Source organism: Trichomycterus rosablanca, chromosome 18 (assembly GCF_030014385.1).
Source record: "Trichomycterus rosablanca isolate fTriRos1 chromosome 18, fTriRos1.hap1, whole genome shotgun sequence".
Taxonomy (NCBI): domain Eukaryota; kingdom Metazoa; phylum Chordata; class Actinopteri; order Siluriformes; family Trichomycteridae; genus Trichomycterus; species Trichomycterus rosablanca.
Window position 1 is genome coordinate 22,453,792 of NC_086005.1, and position 19,476 is coordinate 22,473,267.

A 19,476-nucleotide genomic window follows, 5' to 3' on the forward strand; every position below is an offset into this window, starting at 1 on the left:
CACAAAATTGGAAATGGATCACATAACAGATTTGGACTTTTTTTATTATTATTATTTTATTTATTCAATTGTTATTAACTTTAGGTCTAGACGAACAATAATCATGTTGGTTTTTGACTCCATTCTTTCTCCTCCAGACAGAGGAGTACTCATCCATTGTAACTGCTGCCAGTTGCTGTTCAGTGTTGATAATTTATTATCTCTCAGGGTCTTCTGTTTCTGCACTTGGAGTTTTGTGGTGTTGTTTTTTTAGATTCAGTTCATCACAGGGCACACACACATATGTAGGGGGGAGTTTTAGTATATTCAATTAACCTGGCTGCAACCGGAGGAAACCCACACTGTCAGGTGACAGTGCTACCCACCAAGCCAATGTCATTATTAACTGTCTAGATAAAGATAAAGCAAGGAATACAAGAACCAGTAGTTAAAGATTAGTGTTTACATCCTTCTGTGTTTATTTTTCAGAGATGGCGATGAGCTGAAGAAATCACTGTCTGAACTAGCGAATGACAACGCCCACACGAAGGGCATCAGCAGAATCAGCAGTAGCAGCAACCCATTCCTGGACATCGCTCATGATCCTAATGCTGCTGTTTACAAAACAGGCTTTCTGACCCGCAAAATCCATGCTGACATGGACGGCAAGAAAAGTAAGACTTTCCTTTTCATCCTAATGCACTGAATTCAGCAACATTGCACTCTTTCTGCTCAAGGTCTCCTTATCTGTGAAATATATTAAGTAATATGATAAAAGCCGTAATATGTCCTTGAAATGTTCCCCCTTCATCTCCTTTTATCTCATTTTCAAACCCAGATCATCCTCTGCCGCTTGCACAACCCTTGATCTGAGCATGGAGAGTCTGATTACCACACGCCCCCTCTGACACACTTGCCAGCATTATCTTCCCACACACAGATTGGACACGTTGATTGGACACATGTCAGAGGGGCATGTTGTGATTCGGTTCTCCTCGTTACATTTAACATAATAACATTTAATCTGCTGAATGATTATATAGCTGCTGCCTTGTTTAGGGGTTGCCAAAATCCACATCTGGATCTGGTCCGTATATCAGACTTGCCATGGTTTTTATTTCGGATGTCCTTCCTGACACAACCTTCCTATTTTTATCTGGACTTGGGACCATCACTGAGAGCACCCTGACTGACAAGTGCACCTCCCAGCAGCGACGTGCTCTCCTTGGATGCAATTGGGTATCCCTCATCAGAAGACAAATTGACTGCGCTAAATGGGGAGAAAATGCATTTAAAAAAAAAAATCAACATTGAACCATGATATCAACCTTAATCCCCAAAAGCCCTGTCTGGAACGTATCCAGGTAAGTCAACATGAGTAGCATATAGGACACACCAAACTCACCCATACCTACCTGCTAAAAGGAGACCAGGCCCCCACTTGCCCCCTCTGTAGATCAAGAACTTTCAAACTGCTCATTTCACACCATGACATCTGATTTATTGCTGTAGCCTATAATTACACATCAGTCACAAGGTATTGAAATGCTTTATGGGAAGATCAGACAAACAGGTGGTACGTTTGCTTTATCTCGCCAGTTTTATCTGGCAGTGTTGCACATTTATAGCATCTTTCTTGAGTCCTGCCCCAAATGCATTTAATATTAGGAATTAATCTCCAATAGTAACAGTCACAAATTATATATTAGAACTGATTGGACTTTCCAGATCTGCTTAAGGTTCCCTGCAAGTACAGAAAATCCTTTCAGTCTCATCCAGTGCCAGAAATACTGTGCCAGCGAGGTCACTTTCATTCATGAGATTTCTGGACCTCTATTACAGCCAGGTTAAAAACAGCAAGACTTATTGGACCGTGATCTAAACGGTCAAAAGAGGGCTAGCGGCAACGAGGACCAAAACTGAAACTGTCACAGATTTTTGCTGCATCGTGACTGTGTTCCAAAAAATTACTCTTGTAAAACACTACAGCTCTTCCTTTTGGTGAAATGTATATGTGCTATGTGAGTAAGTCCTTGTTGATTATTCTTATTAAGGTGTCTTTACAGTGCTGAAAATGTGTCTGGCCGGGATTTTTTAAATCACTGAAAATGTCCAGGATTCGGCTTTTGTAGTCTGCACATGCTATACTAATTTCAGCTATATACAAGTATATATTAAACAAAACAACGTTCCTTCAGGACCAGGGTGCAACACATAATAATAGAATAATACAATATACACAGTGCAGATAAAAGCAGTACAATAAAAACAAAGACCTACAAAAAATACAAAAGACATCTAATCTAAAGTAATTGAGGGAGACAAGACTAGAGACAAATGTAGTGTTGGCCAGTACATGGTACTGAGTAAGTGTCAAGTGTCCCTTTTTTTTGAAAACCGAAATATGTACAATGAATAATGTATTTAGAATTTGATCCCAAAAAAAAAAAAATACAAACTTTATTAAATGTCTTTTGTTTGTCTGTTCCAGCACCGAGAGGGAAGCGAGGCTGGAAGACATTTTTTGCTGTTCTCAAAGGAATGGTCCTCTATTTACAAAAGGTATCAGTCTGATTTCTGTTTACGTTATTACTGTGAGTAAACGAGCTCGCAATATTTCTTTTTAAATGACTCCAAGTACATTTTTCTGTAATTTAATTCATCATTTGGTCTTCAATAGCCCATTGAACTCTGTACATAATTAATACACCCGGCGTTAAGAGTGCTGATTGTGGTACTCATGTAAAAGATGTCTCCGCAGTGCTTACCGCTTCATCGAATATGCATGCGGACCTACATGTTACATTTGTCATGTTTATTTGCAATGATGGATGCTTTTAGAATAATGAGCGTTCGTGCTCGCTTTCCATGAACAACCATTTACCCATAAACAGCTAGACAAGAGCGCCGCTTTCTCCACAGACAAAAACATTTACACAGAGTATGAGGTGCATTCATCTGCTTGATGTTCACGTAAAAAAGAAAACCGAAAACACAAGACCATTAGCCGAAAACCGAACACGGTTGATTAGGACGTGGCTTTATTGTGTTGGGCATTTCTCAGACTGTATGTGATGGAGTACAGCGATGGGATTCATTTCTATTATAAATGTGCACAAACACAGTGCAATGATTTTGTTTCAGGGTTTGTTTATATTGAGTTTTGGGGTTAACATTTTTGTCAGTTGTCAAATTAGGAAGATAAACACCAAGCACAAGTTGTACTTTGCCAGCATTCCTCAACGCTTAAAATGCTATTATGCCGACTGAGCACTTTTATAAGCTCTTAACACCAAGATGCATTAAAACCCAAGATTTCAAATTAAAAGCTTTAGCTGGTGAATGATGGTCTGATGTGTTAAAGTGCAGTGTTTGCCTAGAAGACAGAAGTGTTTATGTAGCATTAGAATAGTAATATCAGTAATAGTGGCATAATTGTTACTGACTTTTTATTTATTGTTAAATGACCTAGTGTATAGGACCAAACCTGGTTAATGGTTAAAGCAATGGTGTCCAAGCTTTCTTGTTGGGGTTGTATAATGTTATTTAGTTAGTGGCATGGTGCTGGGTTGCCATGGTCACATTTTATGGTTTCAAAATTCTCTACACATTCTCTATTAAGGACTTATTAATTACATTTTCTTTTGATTGACTATCTTCAATTATCTATATTTGGCAGTGTTGTCCGAACTAAGATTTTGCAAATGTTACTTCTATGAGGGTAGAGGTAGCTCAGCGGTTAAGGTACAGGACTAGTAATTGGAAGGTCGCTGGTTCAAGCCCCACATCTGCCAGGTTGCCACTGTTGGGCCCTTCAGCAAGGCCCTTAACACTCAATTGCTTGCAATGTATACAGTCACAATTGTAAGTTGCTTTGGATAAAAGAGTCTGCTAAATGCCAAAAAATTATTATACATAATTAAATTAAACATGCACACTTCCCCCTGAACTCAATGGGAAAAAATATTCATGTTCCCAACATGCCTGAAATCCTCTGCATCTGCCTGTCTATCTGCTGCTTTGGAGTACCATGTTTATCCAAAAGCTCTGGAACGTTACTGTAGGTGTAAAATCAAGTATATTTTTTCCCCAATTTTCCTCCCAATCTGGTTGTTTTGAATTACCTGTCAAAATCCTGTCTAAAATAAGATGCCAATTTACTATCAGGACTTAGTTACTACCAAAACCCAACATTCTTGTATGTGTAAATGAGAAGTGATACATTACTGGGTAAGACAGCCAATGAAATGTGTGATTTAAGATGAATGCACAGCAAATGAACCATCAAAACATCGTCCAGATTTAATTTATTTAACATTTCTCACTCAGCCAACACTTTCGTTTGTGAGCAAAAAGTAAATCCTGGATCATATCAGATCAAGACATGAGAGAATCCAGCATGTACATTTGCACGAAATACACCATGTTTAAGAGAATTCGGACATCTCCTAATAGAGTTTAGGTGTTTTTAGCCACACTCATCGTTAACAGGTGTATAACATCATTTTTATAATTGGTTTTGTAAAAGTTTTCTGTTGGAAGACCCGTTTCAGTTCCAGTTTGACTGTGCGTCTATGCACAACGCAAGATCTATAACTACATAACTACATAAGTATTAACATATACTTTCTATACATGCACAGAATAGTCTTCTCTATTTTTGCTTAATAAACTGCAAACAGAAGTTTGTTTTCCACAGTTTAGTAATGTGCAAAATTAATTGATCAATTTCACTATTGGCATGTAGTCATCATTTTGCTGGAGACAAACAGAGCACAATATAGCGAGTCAGTTTTAGGTTAGCATTCGTCAATAAGCTAATTGCACATAATGACATACATCGAAATAAATTTAGAAAATTGGCTTTTCCTTTTCCCCTCATCCATTAGCTGAGAGTACTGTCGTCTTCACAGCCAGCCCTAATGGAAATGCAGACACCAACACTGTCTGTTTCCTAGCAATGAGTTTTTGGTGCTTCTGATGAACAGTTGTGCAGATGATCACGCTAGTTTTTATTATGGCTACAGGAATGCTCATTTTAAAGGCTGGACATTCATTTATTCATTCATAAGCATTTGCATTCATTTGTGTATTTTTGCATTAATAATCTAGGAACAGCATAACTTGATACAGTGGTACCTTAAAACTCGACATTAATTGGTTCTGGGAGTGGAGTTGAGTTTCAAGGTATTTTTTCTTATAAGGATGTATGGGAAACCTGTTAATGCGTTCTGTGGTGTAATAGAACTGCATATATTTTAGGCTTATATAAAATAATGAGCTTGTTTTTGACACTTATACACTAAAAGTAACACAAATCTTATATAAGTAAACACTGATGTAATTGAAAAACAGTTATATACAATATAAAAATACCTGCACTTTACCTTTACTTCTTTATTGTTTCCTTGTACTTCTTAATCGTGGAGATGCTTGATCTTGGAATATCGTATTCCGTTCAGTAAAGGCGCATTCACATGAGAAGTGACACAACAGCTTTTGTGCTGACTGTACTAAAACGAGTGAGAAATTTTAGTAGTGGAGAGAACTTATGAGCAGTAATTATTAAGAGAGGTTTAGTGTTACTGTGTCGTTCTTTTAATACATTGTCACATTAGGGAAATCCAGATAAACACAGATACATGTGGAGCTTTCAGAGTGAATTTCGATGGTTATTCTACACAGATGCAGATTCGTCTCATAGGCACACTTTGATGACGTTTTATCGCACCACTTAAGCCAAGTGCTGAACAAAGCGGTTAATTAGCCTTATGTATACACCCCCAAATGAGAAAAGGTTGGGGCAGTAAGGAAAATGCAGTCCTTATCTGTCCTCGATAGAGAATGTGTGGAGAATTTTGAAACCAAAAAATGCGACTGTGGCAACCCAGCATCACGCCACTAACCTAAATGACATTATACAACCCAAAATAAGATAAAAAGTTGGGACAGTACGAAAAATGCAAAAAATGAAAAAAAAAAATTACTTTTCCTTTGACTTTTATTTAATTGCAGTCTGTACCTGTTGGCATATTTTTGAAACCACAGCATTATACAATGTGTTCCAATGATTCAGCCCCCCCCCCCCCCCCCCCCCCATCAAAAGGCACAGCTGTGTGTGTTTTTCCTCTGTGTGATTCACTGTTTGTGTAGTTATATACCTCTGATGTTTTAGACAGATATAGGCATGAGTGCATTGCTAGGAAACAAGTCGGGCTGTTTGCTGTAACACACGAATTTCCTCCATCAGGATCAATAAAGACATCGTATCTTATCAAATAGAGAGATTCCGGAGTCGTCCATATACCTTTTTTTTTTTTTTTTGGCTGACACAAACTGATGAAACATGTTTTTGTTTTAGTACCTGATTCATAAGGCAAGGCAAGTTTATTTGTAGAGCACCTTTCATACTTACTGTCAATTTAAAGTGCTTCACACAGACCTATAAAAATAAAATCATAATTAAAATAATAAAGCTTAGGGTGCCCAGGTGGCGCAGCATGATATTCCGCTAACGCACCAGCACCGAGTTTCTGAACTCCTGGGTTCGAGGCTCAGTGTTGCCACCGGTCGACTGGGCGCCATCTGGTGGGCATAATTGGCAGTGCCTGCAGCAGATACTAATTGGCCACCGTATCTGCAGGGTGGGACCGGACTATATGTGGGTTGGTGGGTGGGTCTTCATACACTGTGTAAGGACCCTGATTGGCAGGAGAGACGCCCATGCAGGAAGCGCGTACGAGAAGAGGAGGGCTGTACACGTGCAAAGAAGGCGTGGGCAGCGGCGTGCTCTCCTTGGATGCAAATCCGGAGTCTGTCAACAGCGGAAGACAAATTGGATGCACTAAATCGGGAGGAAAAATGGGGAGAAAAATGCATTAAAAAAAATATATAATAATAAAGCTTATGACACCCCGAGATCTAGCAGCTCAAAAAGGCATTTGCAAAAGCAGTTTTAAAGTTAAAGGAAAAATAAAAGACATAAAAATAATAAACATAAAATAATACATAAAAAATAAAACAAAGAAATAACAAGATAAAGTGCAGTGCTAAACAGAGGCACAAGAAAACAAGAATGTCTTTAAACTGGACTTGGCTACAGATGGCTACATTTAGAGCATTGTGGGCAGCATAATGACTGAACATTACCCTGTTTGGTTTTGATTCTGAGCACCACTAGCTGACCGTCCCTAATGACCAAAGAGGCTGTTTAATGGGTTAATGTGTTTGCATTCGGTGGCTCGGTGGGTAGCATTGTCACCTCACAGTGAGAAGGTCCTGGGTTTGATTCCCAGGTGGAGCAGTCTGGGTCCTTTCTGTGTGGAGTTTGCATGTTCTTTGACGGTCACATCCGACTGTCCATTTGTTACTTTAGACGAGTAATAGTGGTGTCTCAATACAATAGACTACCCCACTACCGCTAAGATCCGGGGTTCAGATATCGAATAATGAATATTACTGGCCAATTGGGTGTCCACACAGACATGATTTGCATGATAAGCAAGTGGCCTTGGCAGCGAGAGGTGTCGGTTTTAAGCACTGATTAAAAATAAGCAAGCAAATAAGCATTAAAACTGTGCCAATCAGTGCAAATCAGGTATAGTAACCCCTAATTATGAGTTTGCATTGACTTTGCATTAAATCCAAATCGTTACACAGCAATAGTAAACACTTTGACCATTTTGGGATATTGATGTGAAGCATGAGTGTAATTTCATTTTTATGAGAAAGTAAAATACAAGGCAGGTTCATAATATCACATAAAAAAAATAAATAATCCAGATGTTTTACCAATAGAAATAAACATACTTGGTTGTATTGTCCAGTGAAGTAAGTGTGTGTGAGGTTTGCAATAAATGCAGTGACAAATGTGTATATCTTGACAAGACATCTCAAGCCTCAGCACTAACTCAACACCTCCACTGGCTCAGATAATTAAATTTAGGAGCTAATCTGGCCACCACTCTGATTTAATTGAATAGCCCTGACTTACAGCCTGCAATAAAGGGAAAGTTTGCTAAAAGTCGTTTCTTTCTGCCTACGTTAAATGGTCTCTCGTTCTCCTGCAGGGCGAATACAAACCTGAGAAAGCTCTGGCTGAGGAGGACCTGAAGAACGCCATCAGCGTGCATCACGCCATGGCTATAAAAGCCGTCGACTACGAGAAGAAGCCCAACGTGCTGAAGCTTAAGATGGCCGACTGGAGAGTCTTCCTCTTTCAAGCCCAGTAAGAACCACTCTGGTTTCAGAAAATGCTACGTTTATTAGACGGAATGCAGTTATAATATGCAGTTCCACCATAGAGACTGAGGGGAGAAAACAAGACCTCCCCCTGAAACTGAAATCTAATTTCATGCTCGAGTTCAGGCATAGCAGAAACTCATTTATCTCCACTCTTATTCTGTCCCGGTCGCCTTTTTTTCCTTCTTCACCTGCTGGCTCCGGTGTTTATGGAAAAGTAAATACGGGGAACGATCAATAAGGAGCGTTCCTCTGAGACCGTTTTGAATGTGTTAATTAGAAAAGTGCAGACTGTGACTTTATTAAAACGACTCAAAGTTCCTGCCGTGTGCGTGTTCTGCTGACACAAGCAAACGACAAAGGTGCAATCCATATAATGCATGTGATCAGTCATAACAGTGATGGGGACTTTGAGAATTAAAAAAAGGTTTTTCATCCCTTGTCTTGCCCACATTAGCATTTTCAGTCTGCTTTGCAAAATGTTGACGTATGCTTTAACAGACACAATACACAGCATGTCAGAACTATTAAACAGACTTACTGTCACTTATATTACAGTTACATCATTTATCCAGGGCGGAACGGTGGTTTGGCGGGTAGCACTGTCGTCTCACAGCAAGAAGGTCCTGGGTTTGATCCCCAGGCGGGGCGGTCCGGGTCCTTTCTGTGTAGAGTTTGCATGTTCTCTCCAGGAGCTCCGGTTTCCTCCCACAGTCCAAAAACATGCAGTCAGGTTAACTGGAGACACCGAATTGCCCTATAGGTAAATGGGTGTTTGTATGTGTGTCTGCCCTGCGATGGACTGGCGCCCCGTCCAAGGGTGTTACTGTGTGCCTTGCGCCCATTGAAAAGCTGGAATAGGCATGATCACGTACAATCCACACAATATTGGCAACCTGGCTGTACTAGGGCTCGAGCCATGGACCTTCTGATTACTAGTCTAGTGCCTTAATAACTGAAACATCGCTAATGATCATTATAGAGAGAACTGATTAAAATTACTTAACAGGACAGTGCTATATGAAACGAACTTTGAAATGGAAGAAAGATCAAAGCCAAAGAAAAATTAGGATTAGCACATATGTCATATTGTTGTCAGCAAGCAATCCATCAAACTACAGTTCTGGCAGAAATGCCATCGACGGTTCAGTCACCTGTAATGATTTAGAGCTGTCAATTTAGAGCTGTTGACTAGATCAGTTATAAATATTTGCTGCAGTTTTACTTATTTATTGATTAAGATGGGCGGCATCGATGGGTAGCACTGTCACCTCACAGCAAGAAGGTCCTAGGTTGGTTCTCAGGTGCGTTATGGGGAGGGTACTTTCTGTGTGGAGTTGCATGCTCTCCCCATGTCTGTGTGGGTTCCTTTGGGAGCGCCGGTTTCCTCTCACAGTTTAAAGACATGCAGTCAGGTTAATTGGAGATGCTACAATCACCCTAGGTGTGTGTTTGTGTGTGAGAGTGTGGTGATGGACTGGCGACCTGTCCGGGGTGTTTCCTACCTTTCGCCCAGTGAATCGTACCCACCGTGACCCTGAATAGGATAAAGCGGTGGTAAAACAGGCAATGAATAAATGACAATGACATTTTGAAACGAACCTGTGTACACTAGACTTTTTAACTCTATACTTTGTACTTTTGCTCATGCCATTGAGAAATCCCCATCTGTTTCCTTGCAGGAGCCCAGAGGAGATGGAGTCCTGGATCAGAATCCTCAACTCAGTGGCGGCTATGTTCTCTGCACCCTCTTTTCCCGCTGCCATCGGATCCCAGAAGAAATTCAGCCGCCCGCTGTTGCCAGCCACCACCACCAGGATGTCTCAGGTACTCTCATAAACATGATTCTGATTTAAATTCACTTTACTTGCTGTAAAAATGTCCGAATAAAAAACCTTCCTTTACACATGCCTAGTTTAGTAATTTAGGTTCCCTTACCACGTTCTGTTATGTTGCAGGAGGAGCAGCTGAAATCACATGAGGCCAAGCTGAAGCACGTCATCACCGAGCTATCCGAGCACAGGTCCTACCCTCCCGACAAGAAGGTCAAAGCCAAGGAGGTGGACGAGTACCGCCTCAAAGAGCACTACCTAGAATTTGAGGTGAGAGCGCTACACTTAGATTAAGTATGACTAGTGCTGGCAGAACACATTCATTCATTCTGCAGTATTGTTTTAATTTTTTTATTAAAAGCAAAATTATACACATGAATGTTTAAGATCCAATGTTTTGTTTGTCTAAGTTCATGAAATAATGAAAAGTCATATATTGCAAAAAGTTGCTTAAAATAAAATTAATTTCAGATGTTAATAATGTAAACAGTAATAAAAAAAGACCACCAGCACTGGGATTCTAAACTCTCCGAATCTGGCGCTCAGGTGGCGCAGCGCAAGACACACTAGCACACATGAACAACGATTTGCTGTTGTTCGTGGGTGGGGTGCTGGAGGGGACCTCATGACTGATGCAATTACAACCTCTGCCGGCTGATTGATGGCGCCTGCACAGAGTCGAGGGATAATGAGGATCAGGGTGTGTCTCTCCATACACAAAGCTGATCCGCATATGAACTTGCCTCGTGCGAGTGAAAAGATGCAGTCGGCTACTTCACACGTGTCGAAGGGGACGTGTGTCAGTCTCAGCTCTCCTCAGTCAGCAGTGTACATCATCATCAGTAGAGAGGAAGCGTAATGCAATCGGGTAATTGGATACGACTAGATCGGAGGGATCTGGGGTTGCTCGATTGGCCAATCAGTCTTGATGCACCAATGCGGAGTGTTCGAACTTGCGAGTACCTGCTCGTGCATCCACACAGACACAGTTGGCCTTGTTTTTGGGATGGAAGATTGGACGGGGTCACTTCCCACTGCTCTTTCCGCTGCGAATTGCACTCTTCGGGACTGATATAAAAGCCAGCGAGAGTGTGGGGTCCACAACGAGGTTAGTATGGCTCTGTGTGGCAACAACAACACTAGCAAGTTCTAAGAAGCAGCCACAGATCAGACACGTGATCGGGTGTGTGGGAACTGGATATGATGGAAAATAAAAGGGGGACAAAATCCAAATTTATATCTCACTGTTCAAAAATTAGGGTCTTATTGCTGTATATCTGATCTAAAAATTGCTAAATAATTGTGAACCCCTGATTTTATAATACTAAACAAAGTCACTGAGATTCATTACAGCCATAATGATGTGGTAACAGTATTTTCATTCTATCAGGCGGTACACATGATGCATGCGTTCTGTCATAATTGTTCAACCCCGCTGAATATCCATTAGAACTGAATCAGTGCTGATAGCTACGATTAACACACCATTTGCTGAATGATTTGCTGTTTTAATTGAATCTTCCCGTAGAAATCTTTTGTTCTGTTTATGTTGCCTCTGCACTGGTTACTAATAATAACAGAGGTGCAGGGAAGCAATGCTTTTTAAATGGATCTGTTATCAAGCCCCCATACCCAGCAGCATCCAGGCAAATGTTTTATTTATGTACTTATAATACAATATTATGTTGGGACAGTGGTAGCCTAGTGGGTAAAGCTGTGGATTACCATGGACAAGTTTGTGGGTTCAAATTCTGGCTCTGCCATGCAGCCATTGTTGGGTCCCTAAGCAAGGTCCTTAACCCCTTTCGGCTGCAGGGGCGTCGGACAGTGGCATTCCCTGCACTCTGACCCCAGTTTCCAAATAAGCTGGGATATGCGAGTAAAGAATTTGACATGTACTGTATATGTATGTATGACACATAAAAGCATTCCATCTGCCTTTCGATTATCATCATTATATTAGTTCCTCTTATCATTACTATTATTATTATTATGATTCCAGAGCAACCAGAACTGTTCACAACCCAGACTAGGATAAAACAGTGGTATATTTGAATAATAGACGTTATTAGCCACATTGTGGTAGAATAGACGTCTAGTGGGAACTGCCAGTCCATCACTGATTCCACACATGGTCACACACTTTGCAATGTTACATTGGGTGGTTTTGATAAAGCCGCCTAGGGTGCATTTAGAACTGCGTTAGAACCTGTGTAGCCAATAAAGTCAGTGAACATTAAGAACTATGAGCAGCCATCACAGCAGCTATTGAATAGCAGCTATTGGGCTCTCCTCATCGCTTTCGTTTGGAAAGCTGATGTAGATATTATTATGCTAGAACTCATTGTCATTGTTTGGAGAGTTCATGCGCAGGTGAAATCTGTAAGACGTACCAAAACCATGCCATGCAAACAGCATGGCTGTTAGTATTAATAATCTACAGCACATATAAATCCAGCTGGAAAAGGAAGCATTAATTGGAAGCAGAATTTATGAGAAAGGGGCATTATAGCTGGAATTATTATAATTTTTTATCACTGCTCTTTAACTATTAGATCATATATGATAGTTTTCAGCTATAAACAAAAGCTAAATATATTTTACAGAACGGTTACAAATGAATTCACACTTTCATTTTCCTAGACACGATAAATCATCCTACAAATTACAGTACAAGTATTAAGCTGTGATGCGAAGCATTAATTACTTGCTTAATTGTAAGCATCACTTTGAAAGCTGTCTAACATGGGATGATAAACTCTTAAAAGTATAAAGCGGTAAATTGCAATAGAGCCACCACACCTCCAGACAGCTACATTAACAAGTGATCTGATGCAGGCTGGCACACAAATCAGAACCAATCAGAGTTCACCACAGAAGTAAATTAAATCATCAGCATTTAGCAGATGCTTTTCTATTCAAATCGACTTAAGATTGTGACCGTGAACAATCCAAGCTGATGAGGGTTAAGAGCTTTGCTCAAGGACCCAACAGTGGCAACCTGATAGATTTGGGACTTGAACAAGGACCTTTTCAATACCAGTCCAGTGTCTTACCATCCATGTTCATTAAGTGCCAGATGTGGCCTGGGGACCGTACAATGTCCAGGTGTGTCCAAGAGTCTTTGTCAGTTGTCTGATCATGTGTGGAGGGAAAAAGATTCAGTTGCACCCCAGGCTACATTTATATACAGTATATTATACAGTGGATTTTAAGATACATTTTATTACACATTAAACAATTCTGATAATCAGCAATATTACAATATTAAAACAACTGGGAATCAGGGAATGCTGAGAATTTCCCACTTTCCAGCTCCAAGGTTAGTTGCATGCAGCAAAAGCTGGCAGCTTGTTAATAGTGGCAACCTGTTAATACTTAAATTAACAAGAGCTGCACTTTACGGAGCTCTCAAGTGAGCCCTGCTGGAGTGTTGTGCTTCAAATACTATAAACACAGGTCCCTCAGGTCTCACTTTAATAATGTTAAACAGTTTGGGACAAAGTTCATTTTTAATTTCTCTCGGGTCCCGATAACACATTTGTCCCCTGTGAGTGTGATTACATGCACAGAATAAGCAGATAAATGTTTCATCACCAAGGTTATATGCACTTAATTAATCTAACCATGAGAAAACTCTCTCGAGTGTCCATCATTCAGTCAGTAATTAAATATCTTGGCTAGATTGTGTGACCAAAGAGTCCCGATAGTTTTAAATATGTGCTACACCCAATATACCAATATAAGATACACTATCATATTAGTGAGAAGGGTCCACCACCCAAATAAAATCTGATCAGTGATGGTCTTTTGTGGGTTCATTTATGTTATTGGATAGAAAGGGTAAGGAGAAAATGTGTACAGAGCAATGACTGGGCTACAGTCTGTTGAGCACCCACAAAGTGCATCTACATAGTGGGTGTAACTTTAAAAATGGCTAATAAATGTACATAAAACATGGACATGTTTCATGGACATCCTTGGAAAAGATGTTGTCTTGGAGGCAGCGTATGCATTAAACCTGCTGTCATGGAAGTGTAAATGACCTTTGCCAAGGGCAATGAAACCCATCCCATATCATAACAGACCCTGGCTTTTGGACTTGTTAGGTGGTCCTTTTTGTCTTTGGTCCAGAGCACATGTGATCTGATTCATCTGACCCCAATACACATTTTCATTGTGATGGTCCATCCCAGATGCCTCAGAGCCCAGAGAAATCGACGTCGCTTCTGGACATGGTTAACATAAGGCTTCTTTTTGCACAGTTTTATGAACCATTGATGAATAATGGTTCTTGATGCACTGCCGTCTGTTCCTGTTCTTACTGTCTGCAATGAAATAAAAAAGTAAATGTAAGAAACTGTCCCAACTTTTTCTGATTTGGGGTTGTTATAATTACCAATTTGTCCTGAATGCAACTGAATTCATTTTGATGGGCTGTTTATCCATGTTTAGTAATAGAAATTGATCCACAATTTACACAGTATTGACTATCAACAAATTAAGTGACTTGGAAGGGAGTCATGCTGCTTGAGATCAATGCTACATCAGTCCTACAATTACAAAGAGTTTAAATGTTTTTTTACATTTTACTGTGTCATTTGTAATTGTTCTTTTTGCAAATCCTACTGTACTGTAGTTAAGAGTATGCAAGTTGATGCAGTAAAATGTCATTTCAGGGCGCTAAATATGTCTTCTAGAACTAATCCAGACATGCCAGCCAATTCTATAATATCCTATAAGGGCATTGCTGATCAGCTTTATTTCTCATTTATTTTTCATTAGAAATACGTCCTGTCTTCAGAAGCATGCCTGTCCTTGTCGTTTGCAGGAAACTCGTTATGAGACCTACGTAAAGCTGTTAAAGGAGGGTGTGAAGGAGCTCCTGACTGTTAAGGATAACGACGCAGCGCTAAAGAAATCCCAGTCCAGCCCACACCTCAACCAGGAGTCTCAGCCAGCCGCGGCCAAAGTGAAGCGCAACACGTCCGAGAGGAAAGACCACCGACCCGAGCCGCCAAAGGTCACATAGACGGTCCCGATTACCACCCGAGAGCCATTCTTCACGACGCGAACATATTCTAATGTAATTTATTATCTGCCGCTGTTCTAAGAGAAAACTGTTGTGTGAACAGTAATTGAGTTGACACATTTTTTTAATCGACTGGTGTTCGTGTAGCTGCTTGTACGGGACATTACTAACATACATGTGGTCCTCGAATTTTCCTTTCAGTTTTCAGTGTTGTTGATGTTGCGGTTGAAGTCGTCATTGTTGTGATGAGTGTGTGATTTACTTGCCAGCCAGCGGACCGTCACGTCCCGGAAACCTGATTTGCCTTTAGTTTAAAAGGAGTTGTAGTTCCTCGTGTAGTCTGGTTGAAATTTCCACAGCAGTTTCTTTGTACGTGCAGTAGGCGGTAGACGTGTTCTTTCTAAAGGACGTTTTCCTGGATATTACACGAATGTTAAAACCATATGATGGAAAAGATTCAGATAGGTACGCCGGTCGCAGTGCTTTATCCTAATTAAAGGACCTTAGCTCTCACCAACACTTTATTTTTTTTATTATTACAGTGATGCATCAGCAAGGAAAGTCATAAAAGCAATGCGTCACATCGGAACTAGTAACTCTTAGTGATTACAGTTAGTGATTTATGTCTTGACTGGCTACAGCAAAGCAAAGACAGATACTCAGATAACACACTCATTTCCTCACGTATCGTACCAGCACGTTACAGCAGGATCGTTTAAACCTACACCAGTTTGTTATTTTGTATTGATAGTGTAGCGGTACTTCTCATTTAAAGCTGACGAGTTATATTTTCAGAACGTGGCTTGTGCAGAATGATGTTCTTCTAAACGTCATTCGTTATTTTAGTGAGCCAATTATTTTTTTAAACTGTTAAAGGAAAAGTATTCTGCTTTTTTGCGTAGTGTGAACGCCAACTCTCCTTTTGTGTATTTTATATTCTTACGTATTTGGATTTCTAAGTCTCGGTTTGAAATGTTATTGTTGTAAAGATGAAATTAGTATTTATAGTGCACTTTATGACTTAGTTCCTGAGTATATTTGAGCTTTATAAGAAGTAGTGCTGCATTTCTTAATTACACCGCAGGTTATACAGGCTGTCTTGGTCGTGTTTAGCTTATTGAAGGTACTGAGCTGAATGTATGCAACGTGTCCGTCGGTGGTTTTGTAGTTTTGCTCTTCTAGTTAGATTTTTCAAGACGATGTTTTGTGTAGGAAGCATTTCCAGTGCTGTAGAATCTAGGTTAAGGGAAGTCGCGTTCCCGTTTTTTTTTAAAATTAGGACTAGAACGGAACACTACGAGCGTTTTATTCTTCCACTATTTATCGCACATCAGAAGATATTATCCATATCAGACGTGCCCTGATTTTTCTTTTCTTTATTTTGAAGGGTTGGATTGTATTAGAATTGTAGAGCGTATTTAATAGGCAGGGTTAGTATAGTCAAGATTTTCAATAGTTAGTAGTATAAAAATTAGATTAGTTTATGCAAACCCATCAGTCTAAATGAAGTTACTTGAAAATGCGTGTTAAAATATTTGTCCGACACTTTATTTTCAGTTCCGTTTAGGTTTTTCATTTTTTATTGCTTATGTACCAAACATGCTGAATTTATGATGTGAGTGGTGAAGTTTAAAAAGAAAGCTTTAACATAGTTATAGCAAGCTCACTCGAAACCATCTCTCCTATCTTTTGTGTAATTGTGCTGGATTTGCAGCTGAACCGTAGGCCTCGTTATTAGCGCTTTCTCAACAGGTACCACTATTTTGTACTAAGTTTAACGTTTTAGCACTTCTTCTTCTTTATTAGCTGTTTCTGCTTTCACTTCAGCCAGTGAATGTAGGTTAACGTCCAGCAAGCCGTATTCACTATTGTTTCTTCCAAATTTTTGGGAAGCGACATGAAGTCTTGCATGTTGTTTATTTCAGGCTAGATTCTGTATGCTGACAATGCTTTCCCTTAATAATGTGGAAGTTTTACTCCATCAGCACGCCTTCACTAGTAGATATGCGTCTTTAAGAATTGCATTGTGTTTATTATTATTTTTATTATTTTAGTCGGAGGAAAAGACAGAAATACTACATGGGTCAAGTTTAAATTACAGTTTATTATTATTATTATTTTAAATGCTTTTATTTAAAGTACATTTGAACATATCCTGTTTGTAAATAGGAAGGTTTAAACAAGGGATGGGCATTCGAACCATTTCTGCTATTTGACCCTCCAGATCTTTAGGAACGTCCCAATCTGATACTGAGCATCCGGGACCGGTTTGAAAGTGGATCGGTACTTGGATCGGTCGCATTTGAAGCACAGATAGTGAACACGAACAGATTAACTGAAGGATAAATTATTTTAAAGCCATTCACCATCATTGCCTTTGACGTTTTGCATGACTTGCTTGGAGAGTCGTCTCGGTTACTGTGAGGAGATCAGATCAGTATCAGTTTCAGGTAGTATGCAAAGCTTTAAAATTGGAATCGTAGCGGAAAAAAATTTATCAGAACATCCTTACAGATTGTTGTACAATTAGATATTGGATATCCAAAATGGAAAACAATTACTATTGTGAAGAATTACTAATTAAAACATTTATATCAAACGCGATTCCAAATTGACTTGTATATGGAATTTGTATCAGACGCAGTGCACTACATAAATTGTAGGATGGTGTTGTACCCTATGTAGAGCATGTGTGTAGTACATAGGAAGCCATTTAGGGTTTTAGGTTTAGAATAACAGCTAGTTTAAAATACAGCACATTTTTATGTGTGAAAAAAATGTTAATTGTAAATTGTTGGTAAATAATGAAAAAAGGAAAATACTGTACTGTACTATAATCCGAGTTTAAATCGGTTTAGTCTCATTTGTAAATCTTTTGTTTACATCTTCTGTTCTAGAGTTAGTCCATGTAGACGTTTTTTTTTACTCTTACTCAGGTAGTTGTATGACTCTTGCTTGTATTTTAGTCATTATTTGTATGTAACAGTACTAGGACGTGTTTGGATATACAGATAGTCCAATGAACTGCCCATCCCTACTTCAAACCGTATGATATATCGTATTTGACTAAAACAGGATAAATATTGTACATGACATGAATTTTGCTTAGACGTTATTGCCTTATAAATGCTCGAATAGCTCCAGACGTCATCGGTTTGCTGTAGCGAACCATAGGCTAATGTTATAGCCGAGCCCACCTAGTCCAGGTCCAGGTCAGCAGAGATCAGATGAGACTCAGTCCCAGTGGAATCCAAAACAGGATCCAATTCTCAATTTAGTCCAGTTTTAAACCAGGGCTTGTAGGTTTCAAAGTGTGTTTTGGATTTTGAAAAAAAAAAAAAAAGACTAAATTGTTTTATATTTCATCTGATCCTGACTGGTGTCTGCTGACTGACCGAAGGCTGGGTAGAAAATGGATCCAGTCAAATTCTGTCACAAGTCCGTCATCTGTGTTAGAATAGATTAAACCTGTAACCGAATAGAGAGCAGGTAACCGTACGTACTCATGCCTCAGTAGACAGTGATGCACCTTAGCCTTCTGAGGAACCGTTTGGTCTCCAAACACCACATAAAAAATCTCTTAAAGCTGTGATCTTGTACAACCTTTAACTCTGTAAATGCTGTTCGATATAACTGTCACCCTGTGCTCAGAGGTTTCCACTTTCTTCTCCTTCACCCGATCCGTCGGCACTAGAGCGTGTCTTACGCCCTGCAGCCGAGATCAGGGATGCAGTGCTGATGTCATACAAATCGTAGACGGTTTCTGTGAATAAAGTACAGTATTTAATTTCATCTTTTGAGTCTTGTTTTTATTTTTATTTTGAATGCTTTTTACATACATGTACTGTTGTTTCACAATACTACAAAGAACAGGGGGGGTACTCAGGTGGCTTTTGTTTGAATCTCAGCTCTGCTACTGGCCAGCCGGACACCTACAAGGGCAATGATTGGCTAGTCTGAGGGAGGGAAAGTCATAAGGATTCTCCATAACTGCTGGAATTACGACCACTGCTGGCTGATCGATGGTGCCTGCACCGTGAAAAAAGGGATAATAAAGATTGCTGTGTGACTGTCCATTCGATCCCGTCTCAAGCACACTCCCTGATCATGGGTGGAGGTCTGCAGAGGTAGAGGAGGAAATATAAATTGGGCAAATTGGGAAGGGAATGGGGGTGCATTATAAAATAGGAAATTTTGACATTAATTACCTTATTCATACAGTAAGTAAATAATTGCATTTTTATGAATAAGCTTATCGAAAGTTCTGTGACCTTTTGTTACCTTTACAAAGTGACAGTATGATCTAAAGAGCGTGCAGAAGAAAATACCAGGTATCCCATAGCAACCCAGTCTCACTTGTATTTATTTTATGAAACATTATAAATGTTAAGC

General features: G+C 39.6%; 1 protein-coding gene across 5 annotated transcripts in view; it reads left to right on the forward strand.

Annotated features, from left to right (window-relative positions):
* The window catches only part of psd3l (pleckstrin and Sec7 domain containing 3, like), a 130,399-nt gene extending 111,523 nt beyond the window's left edge, over window positions 1-18,876 (forward strand). For all 5 annotated transcript variants that reach the window (XM_063014636.1, XM_063014641.1, XM_063014642.1 and 2 more), the window contains 6 exons: window positions 469-653; window positions 2,471-2,541; window positions 8,049-8,206; window positions 9,903-10,047; window positions 10,179-10,322; window positions 14,884-18,876. In XM_063014636.1, the coding sequence (XP_062870706.1) occupies window positions 469-653; window positions 2,471-2,541; window positions 8,049-8,206; window positions 9,903-10,047; window positions 10,179-10,322; window positions 14,884-15,084 (904 nt within the window). In that variant the 3' untranslated portion in view covers window positions 15,085-18,876. The remainder of the gene's footprint in view (window positions 1-468; window positions 654-2,470; window positions 2,542-8,048; window positions 8,207-9,902; window positions 10,048-10,178; window positions 10,323-14,883) is intronic.
* The last annotated feature ends 600 nt before the right edge of the window (window positions 18,877-19,476 follow it).